General features: G+C 34.7%; 1 protein-coding gene across 3 annotated transcripts in view; it reads right to left on the bottom strand.

The window, feature by feature from the left end:
• The window catches only part of LOC150080488 (uncharacterized), a 169,178-nt gene that overhangs the window by 20,757 nt on the left and 135,448 nt on the right, over positions 1-12,973 (bottom strand). For all 3 annotated transcript variants that reach the window (XM_090381855.1, XM_090381853.1, XM_090381854.1), the window contains exons 8-9: positions 5,776-6,162; positions 510-614 (exon numbers count right to left, since the gene is read on the bottom strand). In XM_090381855.1, coding sequence (XP_090237981.1) covers positions 510-614; positions 5,776-6,162 — 492 coding nt within the window. The remainder of the gene's footprint in view (positions 1-509; positions 615-5,775; positions 6,163-12,973) is intronic.

The following is a 12,973-nucleotide window of genomic DNA, read 5'->3' as shown; positions in this document are numbered from 1 at the left end:
TGCTTAGTAATGTATGCCATTTCAATCATACTGCTTATAGAATGTTGTACCATGAATGTTCTACCATGGAACAAGAATAAACTCCCACAGATTAAGATGATCAGTGACAGAAAATTCCACTGCATTAAATATTTCAATAAATAAAGGAATGTCAAACCAGAGCATTTTTTTTTGATGATCCAGTAAATGTTAGATCAAAAATCTAACATTTACTGGATGACATCAAAAATGTTAAATGTCAGCAATAACTACTTAGATTTATCCATATCTGTCCTGTAAACTGTTAATGCTGATTACCAAATCAATCTACCAACTAAAATAATAATCTAGTTCCATTTAAACAATATAAATTAAGTTACTTTAAAATTAAAAGCAGTGTATCTCAGTGTACACTAACTTAAATTATGAAAGGAATAAATAGTATTTTATACACACACACATATATATAAAATTTTCCCAGTCCCCCCCCCCCCCACACAACTATTAAAATTCTTTTTCAGTTTGCTTACTTTTGAGACAATGGCGACGGAGTCAATACGGAACGACGGGATAACGGATATCTGTCATAAATGGATTCACGGGTAGCCAGCGGAAGGAGAAGCGAAGATCCCTCACTGCAATTAAATTAAATTATTTTTAAAAATCTTGTATTCTAATTCAATAGAGGCAGAATAATAATACCAATAAAAACTAAACCAAGAGAAAAGCAAATTAAAAGCCAAACAGCAATCATTTCTAAGCAGCACTGAAATCAGTTTTTATCAGCACAAAAACTGTGTGCAGTTCAAGGCTGAAGTACATCCACAAAAGTCAATCATTTATGAGATACTTGCATTATGCTAGAAAGACAAAAAGCAATGGTACACTATATAAGTAAAACAAGTAGTCTTACTCAAGTGAGAAATTAATGAACATTATGCTAAAATAGAAATGAATCTTAAGAGTGAATCAGGCAAGTTTCACCTAGAAGTACAACTCAAGTCATATTCATAAAGAAACCAACTGATAAACACAAAAATTTATACCTTGTAGGCAGAATATTTCGCAAAATTACAGAAAAATATTGAGTTATTAATTAGGCAAAGTTCCCCATGCCTGTATAGTGGTTACACCACTTTCCATTTGTTTGAAGAGCTTTGGGTTCAAATTCCATCATAAAGGAACTTGAACTGGAGGAAGGGGCTAACATCTGGTGAGTATGGGTTTGACACACCCAGGGTCCTGAGTGCATTCTCTTACCACCTCCCTCAAAATTAGTGTATGTCATCAAGTCAGTGAGCTTACTAGCCATTAGTCTCAAAAGTTTTTTGAATAAGTAATTCTATAAGAAATTAGCAATATTGAAATTTTAATATTGTTAATTTCATGCTTCCAGAATCTTTTTTTTTTTGTTTTTCCTCAATGTGAAGCTTTCTTCTGTAAATATTGATGGAAAGTACCTGTTCAATTCATCTGCAATGTCAGCAAGGTTATCTATACTACCACAGAACACATCCTGACCAGATTCAAAATAAACCATGCTGCTACAAAAATGCGATAAACAATTTAACCTCAAAAACATTAACTACAAAGCAAAAGATATACAAAATAAATTTGTCATCACCAACACAGATAAGGCCAATAACTTCAGCACTATTTGCAAAAAATTCTACATAGACACACTTAAAGAGGTGATGAACCACAATAACACATACAAATCTATTAACTCCACTCCAAACAGTATAAGCAAGAAAATCATAGCTATGCACAAAAAACTCAAATTAAAAATAGACAAGATACAATATCCTTACATTTATTGGATCTCCAAATTTCATAAAGTAACAACCGGAAAAAGATTTCACTTCAGGCAAAAACAGTTACATTAAACAATTCCAGTAAGTTAATGGAAAACAAATTAAATATAGCTAATGAAATCACAGATACCAAAATTATCTCTAACAACAAAAAAATTTGGAATACATCAAAAACCAAAACAATAACATCAGAAGCATATACACTTATGACTTTAAAAACATTTTCACCAGCATATCTCATGACAATTTAATTAAAGTCCTCTTGAAATACTACCAAAATCATCAAAACATTATGAAATGCAATAAACAATATTGGCACAACCTCATTAACCTCAGTATCAAAAACAACTATGTGCTTATGGGAGATAAAAATTTACATACAGAATAGGAGGGTAGCTATGGGGTCTAGCAGTTCTTGCTCTATAGCTAACTACTTTACCTGCATCACTTCGAAAGCAACATCAAAGAAAATATTACCTTTTACAGATATACTGATGACTTCCTAGTAATCAATGACAATTTCGGCACATTAGCCCAAGAAATCTACCCTACAGATCTAACCATTGAGTGCACCAACCCAGATAGCAACCTACAAGCTTACTACCTCGATAGCAAAATTACCATCACCAAGACAATGTCCACACACAACACTATGATAAGAGACTATTTCAACTTCACAGCAATAAAGCTCATCCACTGGGAGAGCAACATAGCTAAACACATCCATGGAAACACTATCAGAAATCAAACAGGTTGATACACATGCAATAATTTAAAAAGTACCACAGAAGCTATTCAAAAGCTCATAAAGACTCTCAGCAAAAATAAAATACCTACCAACTACAGCAGGTATCATATAAAAGCAGCCACGCATTCGAATCTCAACACACACCACCGTAACGTCAACCCTTATACATTCATTGAAAACGCTATGAAACTTTTTTTAAAACTATCAATGGCCCATAGATTGTAGAGATAATTGGCACTAAATTGTCCAAGATAACTGCCACAATTGTTACACGGGTTTACTGCGCTCAGACGAGGCTCGTCATCTGACCGCACTACAACCCGAATTCAAAAATACCCCCTCCAGCCTAAGTCAGAAAATTCAGAAAAATACCACTGGAAGCTTACTCCCACAAAACAGCATGACAATACAACACATAGTGACACAGGGTAAAAATTCACTTAGAAGGAGGCTGTAAGTATGTAAATAGCCATCCCTTAGGACATATATGGGTCATTATGCCTTAGAAAAGCTATACCCGGCCCAGTCCAAGGGAGGGTAAAAATATTTGTATTAATATTTTAATCCATTGTTCAAACATATTTCATGTATATTAGCACATCATTTCTACCATTGTTTCATTTTGGAAGGTTTCTCCAGACTTCAAACATTGGCACATAGGCTTCTGTGGCTATAATGCACCTCCCAAGGTTTTTGCAGTACTTTGATCCAAGCCCGAGGCGGGAATCAAACCCGCTACCTTTGGGTTGCCAGGCAGGCACTTTACCCACCCAGCTAGCCCGGTCAGCATATATTCCACTGTATGAAAAAAAAAAAAAAAAAAAAATTACAAAAATTTTAATAAGCATGACCTAATAATGTGAGAGTCAAAGCTGATTTCCAAAAATTAACTATCAATAAAAACCTATAAAATGTTTTTCATTACACTAATTTACCTTTGTAAATGTTTTTAGACTAAGGCGCATTTAGGGCTAGAGCCTCAAGCTGTGAACAAATTTAGACTATGTATATAAAGTGCTTAGCATCATAATACACAGCCATTTCTGAATAAACAGAAAATTTTTAAGGTGGCATCGTTTTAGGTTATATCTCATATTGTGAATGCCTTCACAACGAGTTGCCATGATATTGCACTACTTCGAATAAGTAGTTGTGAAGGCATTCACAATATGAGATATAACCTAAAACGATGCCACCTTAAAAATTTTCTGTTTATTCAGAAATGGCTGTGTATTATGATGCTAAGCACTTTATATACATAGTTTGTAAATGTTGTAAAGTAAAATTTCTTTGTTGTATAAAAGATAATTATATGTCATTGTGCAACATCATTATATGTTCTCATCTCCCAACTCGCCTTCGCATCAGAAAATGAAACTAACACAAGATGAAGAAAAGTTTTTTTTCAAAAATTGTTAGTATAAAGTGACTGCAGTCCACAGAAGATGGGAAATAAAACTTGAATAAAAATGAAGCAAAAAATGGTTTGTTTTCCTAGGGTCACAGTACTCAGAGGGTTAGGAGAGGACAAAGACTATTTCAAATGCACACAGAGACAAAGGTGGTTATTTATGATATTCTGCCTAACCTCTGGTTATAAAATACCCAATAATAAAAAAAATTCCATGGAAATATGCAAGAAGTTTCAAAATAATCTCATTCGCATTAGTGGTAAGCAATAATCCTATTTAAACCAAATGACATGAAGGGCTAGCCTACGTCAGCATGTCAGACAGGGTGGCCAATCTGCCAAATGTTGCCATGGGTCATGTGCACAACTCTTCCTATTATGGGGAGGACCTTGTGCAACTGAATCAAAAACTCTTAAATTAAAATAGATTTAAATTTTTTATTGTTATAAATTACAACTTTAAAATTACGTTTATGGGAACCTATGGTTCCCATTTACCTATCAACACAAGCAGGTGGGGCACTAGTGAGCTTATAACATCAATTCTGTAATAATGACATTTGTTCATTAACTTTTAATATTAAATTTTATAGATGTAAAATAGTTTTCAGTTTTATTTCAAGTGCTTAGCATAAAATTCCTTTAATAGCTACTAAAAATATTAAGTGGCATCATCAGTGGGGATATTAGTTCCCTTTAAGAGACTGACCTAAACTTTTTTATGGAAAAGTGTGGCTGCATTCTTATACTTAGTCCACAATTTTCCTCAACTCTGATTTGCCTTGGATGGCTTCTGGATCTTTCCATGTGGACAGAGACACTTCCAATATAATGCAAAATTCTGCAGGGAATGCATGGCCACTGTGATAAACCATTCAATGTTACTGGGGTAAAAACACCAATCCCATAGCAACACATTGTTGTAACTCAATGTTTAAAAAGGATGAAAAACCCTTCATGAAACTATATCAAATATTAATCTTTGAAAAATGGAGGAAAGCCACTATCCCTATATTTCTACATGAGCAAACCTCATGTTGTTGGTGAGGAACATTTGTCTAACACTTCATAACAGCAGAAAAAAAGTTTTAGATGCCTATTTATATAAATACAGACATTACCATAAAATGTTCAGCTACAAAATAAAGATGGGGGTGGAATTTAACATGTTCACTGACATAAAAGCATACATTCTTAAGCAGTCAATAAATGAGTGCTGTAAAAGGAAAGACATGAAATTAATAACTGCTCAAAATCACTATACATTGACTGAACTCTGTACTATTTGCAGCAATGCTTGGGTTTTGTTTATTAGGCAGTTATTAAAGGAATTGCTCCTCAAATTTATAGCACACTGAATACACTCTAAAATGTAAGTGGCAACAAACATGTTAAAAGCATTTATGTATACAGTTTTTCAATTTTTATAGCCTTCCAAATTCACTCCATGTACAGAACTCTTGGGAAACCTACTCAATGTTTTTATATAGTTGTTTTATTCACACAAAAATGGGGCAGTTCTACAAAATTGTGTGGTTTGGAGAAGTTATTATATCATGTTAAAGTCAAATTGTTATGCAATTACAACACAGCAGAGTGCATTTCCCTAGGATTAATTATCATATTGTCCTTCAACTTCCTTATGCTGAATACAGCATTTGCCTGATCTGATCAAATTTATTTTTACTAGCCTACCATTAAGCTAAGAGCTTTCAATTTATGTTTCAAAATTACCTTGGATCAAGTTCTTTAAAAATCATATCTGAATGCAAATTTATATTAAGCTAACAGAAAATAAGAGAGTAATTAACTAGTAAACTAACCTGTACGACGCTGATGAAGGTGAGGTCGTGTGATAAAAATATAAATGGTCAGGTGTACTGGCTACTGGACATCTTGAATGAAGATTACTGTCAACATCTACCGACGGCGAGAAAGAAAACTGTATACACTGGTTAGTGTTTGGGGAAACTGACGTCTGAGACTGATGAATTGAAGAATCATCCCACGAAGAAGTAATACCTCGACTAAAACTATCATAATGCAGCGGGTATGATTGTATACAATCTCTTGCATACAGTACTTTCTTACTGTAATTAGGATTATTTGGCAGGCACCTAAGTTGAGCATCCATTCTAGAAAAGCCATTGCTGTAATTTTCGCTGGAAATTCTGTTGTATGGAGAATCATTTCTTGACGGTATACCATTCCTAGAAACCAATTACAGTCTTGCTTATTTCAGTTATAGGCAAAACTATATTATATCATTCTGCACAGCTCATACTATGTACATACAAAAAAAAAAAAAAGCACAAATGCCAAACTACTTCTAAATGCATAGCAATTCTATCCAACACTGACCAACCGTATTTAAACACCTTTAAATGTCACTGAATCCTTATTCACCTAAATTTGTATACATAAACTGTACAGTTAAACTTTTAGAATACATATAAAATTGTATAAGTATAAAAATAAAATACAATATTACTATACAATTAAAATACTACACAGTTAAAATATAAATGGTTACTTCTGAAGCATGGGTACCCTTCCTTAACCTAATCACCAGGTACAGTCTGTCCTCGTATAGCACGATAGTTGTGTTCCTAGAAAACCTCGTGCAATGCAAAATCGTGCAATATAAACAACAGGCCCTATGGGAAAAGTGGGGTTAGGTGCCGACCACCCAAGATTGAACACACATTTGGAACCAAAACATTACCAAACACAATAAATAATCGGGTAATTTTAATCGTTATAAAATACGTAATAAAAAATATAATATATATTTTTATTATAATATAATAAATATTTTTTTATTATTTATTATATTATAATAAAGTATTTTTAGTATTTTTTAATACTAAAAAAGTATTTTTTACGAATAAAATACGTATGTTATTCGTAAAAAAATTATTATATTAAATAAAATAGTCGTAATAAAATACTTACGTATTTTATAATACGTAATGACTATTACGTAATAAAATATTGCTAATGCTTTTGCTTCTATCGAAACTTGTTTTTTGTTTGATTTTCTATCCAAACAGATGACAGCCGTTCCATCCCTTCCAATTCTTGTGTCTTAATCTAATGGATTTTAATTACACTTTGAGTTGTTCCTGCTACGAAAGTTGTTTTTATTTTCTCCGCATTCGTTGTAATTCTCGGCGTTGCCTCATTTAGGTCTGTAGCACGTGCAATATCACATGGTCTTTCATTTCGCTCAAAGCGTTTCACAATTTCATATTTTTTTCTCTATCGACAGAGGCGGACTGGCCATAAGCCTTATCCGGGAAATCCCAGTGGGCCAGAGGCCGGTGTTATTTTGGCCATAAACTGTAGTATGAGGCCACTATAAATTTTCCCGGGTAAGAATTTTTGACTCAGTCCGCCTCTGTTTATCGATATTGCTTTTTTTTTTCTCTCTCTCTCTGAATCTGCAGTGTCTTCGCCAGGATGCTTCCTTTTCACACCTTTTAAGTATTTTACTAATTTTTAGGGAATAAAGCGCAATTACAAAACGAGGAGGCACGCTTGATACACATAAACAAAGCTGCTCGCGTATAGCAACTGAATAAACAACACCGTAAAGGCCGAGATACACTATTAACACCCCACATTTTACTAAAGCACATTTCTGGGGGTTACTACCATAAAACAATAAAAACAATTTCCAGTTTCGTTTCTGCTAGTGGAATCTGTTATAAACTGGTAGTAAACTCCATCTAATTGCATTTGCGATTATATTGATAGCTGGAATTGTGTTGGTTTTTACGTTATTATGGTGAAATATATGTTTCCCCTTCACTGATATAAAACACATAAATACATTTTCAGAATCTTCTTCATTCCTATCGTGTTGCGTTCGGTTGGGGTGATTCCGCATTCGACTGCCATTTCTTGTAAACACAAAGGCGAATCGTGCATAAGCGAATTCGGTTCGTGTTATATAAGATATCGTTCCCCTATTTATAAATCGTGTATGATCGAATTCGTGTAATGTAAACACGTGTTATACGAGGACCGACTGTATCTGATAGCCTGCTCATATATATGTGCACTGATCCTATGTTCACACTGACAACATCCAATGCCATTGTCAAGCATATCTATTGTACCTCTCCCATACCCCACTTATTTTCATTGGGTTTTGTCAATGCAATATCGCTAATTCAAAGACAGGATGAATACAAGTCTCCCTGTTTCTTAGCTACTTTATACAATAAATATGCATTGCTTCAAGCCAGTATCTTTGTTACTAATCCTCTGCACAACCCTCTCATAAGCATACCCTGCAGAAAATTCATCTTTACTTTGTCAATATAACTAGCATCCCCTACAAAAGTTTTATTTAGAAATCACCAATTACTAAACATTTCAGGAATGGGGTACAGCTTGAAGTTTTCTGCTGGGAATTTGTTTACTGAACATCATACAGTTTTAATATTCTTTATTATTTTTGTTTCACACCCCAGGGTAAAACAGGATGGAAGCCACACTGTCATTAAGTGGCACCTGTTCCTTTGTCCAGATCTGCCCAGCCAAGAATTCATACTTATCTAGGATACCAAATGTCTGCAAGTCTCTACATACCCTGCTTATTTCCCACTCGAACTTTTTTTGTTGTTGTTTCCCCTTCAGTAAAATGAAGCAAGGCACTGGCCATTAACACCCACACCATGCTGTTTTATGAACTATAAAATGACATATGGGGTAACTGAAAACTGACTCTTTTATACACTGATTTTTCTATAAGGTGTACAATAACTGAATTTTTTTTCAGTGTATCATAACATTCAAAAATAGTAGGCTAGTCACATTGCACTTCTGAAGTACATTTAATGAAGTGGAGAGTAAGATACAAAATTTGGATTGTTCAAATACAGGACTGTAAAGTAGGATATCATATTATTAAACAGTGTTATAATAAGAATAAACGTTACCATATTTTACTGATAATATTGTGGTAGTTTGCAATTTCATTCACATTGTTTTGTGTATGCATAATGTATCTCAAGAATGTCTGTTGGGTGAACTGCCTTTGGCCATTTGCCTACTGAATTACGACCTGTTTTAAGATATTCCTTAAAACATCCAGTAATTCAGTAGGCGAATGTCTTACTGAATTAGGGCCATAATTAAGTGTAAAGATAATAAAGCACTCAACCTACATTGGTATTATGTTTATTTCTGAAGTGGAAATATGTACATAATGGAGTCAAACATTGTGGTATTTTCTTACCTCTTCTTCAGTGAGCTGTCTTTGCAATATCACCACCACAAAGGATCACTTTGATCACAAGAACTTCACTGAAATTCAGCTAGGCCTGCCCAAGTTAGAAAGGATTCATTTTGAAAGGCTGGAATTCACTTGATCAGGAGAGATGCAAGGGTCTCTACTGATGCAATAGAGAAGGCCTTATGGGCTCAGGGAAACTAATTGATGAGGAGGCTCTAGTAACACTCAGAATAAAGGTAAACCAAAGTCACACTGGCACCCTCCTTAAGAGGACTGCTGGGGTACTATGTTTCTATATAAATGGAACAAACCTAATAAATTATACAAAAACCTGTGGTTCATCATAAAACAAGTAAATACATGGGCTGTGTTAGGGTCACTAAGAGTAAGAACAGGTGCATGTATACTTGCATGTACAAGTAAATAAATTTGAAGTACTGATTAAATCATCAAATGCAGACATTGTGGAGATATCAGACACTGTCATTCAGACGTAGGTAGAGTACAGGTACAGAAAGGAGACACCGGACAGGAGGAGGGGTTATGTTCTTAGTTAAGAAGCGCATTAAATCTAAGGCAGGTTTTACAGTCAAATAGGTGGCCAGAGTAATGAGTCAGTTTGGTGTGACATAAGCACTGGAAAAACAAACAGTAGGAGTGTGCTGTAGGCCTAATGATTGTAATGAGGATAACAAGTAAGTATACAGAGAAATAGGGTGGGCCAGTAAATCAGAATGTCTTATGGGAGGGGCTTAAACTTTCCAGACGTTGACTGGAATTTGTGAGTTGATCTATAAGGTGTATATAACTGAGTTGGTCATTCACACACTAGAAAAGTCATCCAATTTATTGGATGACTTTTCTAAAGCAGAATGTTAGAGGCAACAACAGGAAGCAACACTTTGATCTGATTATTAGAAGCAATTCTTCATGCACTAAGAATCTGCAGGTAAACAACCTGGGTGGCAGTGGTGATCACATTATGCTAATGTGGAATTTACAAGTTACTGCTCTAGATCAGGGGTTCCCAAACTACTGAGATCTATGGACCTTTTCAAAAATCAAAAAAGTTTGTGGACCATCCTGTGTGTGTGTTATTTTATTTTTAAGGAGCATTAGCAACTAAGGCCATATTGCTCCGGGAATATGTGGTGGTCATTTCCTGACCTTTCTGCATCCTCCATATTTGGTGGTGACGGGCTCAAACCCCAGTCTAATCAAGAGGCATGTGCTACCCACTGCTGCTCCTTCCTATCTGGCTACGTAGACACTGACACTCTGTGTGTGTGTGTGTGTGTGTGTGTGTGTACGTGCATGCAGTGGGTTTTCTGTGTGTGTGGGGGGGATTCAGAAGTTATGTTTAAAACAACTCTACTTTTTATTCTTATGTTTACATAAATATATAATAACTTTATTTATCATCAATTTGCTATACATAGAACAAATAATTTGACCAGTTCCAAAGGGTCCATTTCGTCGAACCCCTGGAACTGGTCTACGGACACCAGTTTGGGAAACACTGCTCTAGATAAAAGGATGATTGTGTGGGAGAAGAGTGGTTATTAATGGAGTTCCCCAGGGTTCAGTGCTGGGCCCATTGTTGTTTTTTATATTTATTAATGATAGTGATGAAGGCTTGTAGATGATACAAAGGATGGCAGGGTGGTTAATGACAGTAATCAGGGTAAGCTACTGCAATAAAATCTAAAAAAAATTAGGCAAATGGGCTAAGAGTTGAATGTCTTAACTGAGCAAAATAAAAAAACGATAGGGTAGTTACGGGCTCATGTGAACAATTAGTGTCGATCATAATACAGAAAGACTAAGTTCAACATGCAGTGCAAGGCAGAACCAAGAATGGCATGTGGTGTTCTATCTACAATGTATTTGCAAGGGAGGTCATTATTCTTTTTGAGTCAATGGTGACCACATATGAAATATTGTATCCAGGTCTGGAGGCTGCATCTAAAGAAATATGTGAAACTTGTAAAGAAGGTACAAAGAAGGGAAACTAGTAGGTTGGTGACTAGTACCAATCTATGAGAAAAGGCTTAAAAAAGGTGTCATCTACAAAGCATAACAACTAAGATTTGGGGTGGGGGAAGAGAATCAATAAAATTAATGAGGGAGGAATATTCTCACTAGTAAGTGAGAGAAAAACCCGTGCACAACTATAATCTTAAAAACAAAAGGAAGCAGACTTGACATTATAAAGTTTACCTTCAGACAGCACATTTCTGGAAAACTGGAATACGTTGCCTGCAAAAATGGCCAAGATAGTGCTTGGCAAAATTCAAGAAAAATTGTATATACACATTTTGATGACGGAATTAACAACTTGCCTGCCCCACACTTTTTTCCTTAAAGACACTCATTTGAACATCGGATCGGTCTCTTGTGATAAGTGTAATCATCCCAAACCAAGAACCAAATAGTTCCCCATCATAGTTACACTGTGCTGCTGTGCCAGAGGCACAGAAAGCAAGGGAACTTAGGGAAACCACCTTGCAAACTCAGAAGGAACTTCATCCTCTGACAGTCTCCAAAGACATCCCATTTATTCTGGTCATACTTCATCTTCTCTAACAAACTTTAGATTTCTGTAGTCTTCTTTAATATGAAGAGTGCACAATGGAAATCAGTAGGTATATACAGTCGGACCTCTATATAATGAAATTCGTTGAAAAAATTAGTTAAACAGAAATTGTTATAAAGATAAGACCTTTTCAACAGTGAAAAATACTGTAAATTCAGAAATATAGTAAAAGATGGGAAATAAATCAGAAATATGTGGGAATGAATAAATTTAACATTTTAAAACAATTTATTAACACAAAGACATAACTACATGATGCACACAATATACTAGTACACTTTTAAGAATTGTTGTAAAATTTTTGGTTATTTTTTTTTGTACACTGGATTCTACTGTACACCGTTCATAAAAATGTTTGCATTTGTTTAAACACACAAATATTTTCTGTTATATTTTCTTTCCACCAAAGGCCTCAATGCAAAGTTTCAAATTCTGCCATTTCTTGTTTGGAAGATTTTACATTGCTATTGCACTCATTTCATCAGAAATAAGCTACTATCTCCCTTGGAGTTTCTTCCCAATATTGCTCAATGTTTTGTAGTAGTTCATCCCTATCATCGTTGTTAATTGGTGTTTTAGCAAAAAACTGCTTTTGAGAAACAATTCTTAATTGTTGTTTCCATCACATCTTGACTACACACTTTCGCCAACTCTGATATGCACATCCACAAATCTATAGGTTGGTCAGTTCGATTCTATTTTCAGTATTATTTTTCAGAATGCACCTTCAGTAGTGCATTTTCAAATCCTTGGTAAGTTGGTTGCAGTTCAGATGAGGTATTCGGAGGGAAGAAAACAACAAGCTTCGCACTTTTAAGTTTCAAAATTACCGAGTGAAGGTGGGCAGGGCACTTGTTGACAATTAGCGTAATTTTTCTGTTTTCTTTCATCATCTTTCTATCACAATTTAAAATCCACTGTTCAAAACTTTTTTTCAAAACAGTTTATTTTCAATGGGTATAGTCTTCTGTGATTGCAACTCCACTTTCATCAGAAATAATTTTTGAATAAGCCATGGCACTATGTATAAATATAGTGCAAGCGCATCAGAAATACATAGCTATATCTGAATAAATCATAATATTAGTAAAATGGCATCGTTTTAAGTTATATCTCATTATGAATACCTTCACAACGAGTTGCTATGATATTGCACTACTTCGAATAAGTAACGCTTCAT

This window comes from Mastigoproctus giganteus, chromosome 9 (genome assembly GCF_048544385.1).
Source record: "Mastigoproctus giganteus isolate SK-2022 chromosome 9, ASM4854438v1, whole genome shotgun sequence".
NCBI classification, from domain to species: Eukaryota; Metazoa; Arthropoda; class Arachnida; order Uropygi; family Thelyphonidae; genus Mastigoproctus; species Mastigoproctus giganteus.
Note: the sequence above shows the minus strand (reverse complement) of the source record. Positions and strands in the feature narration are given on the sequence as shown.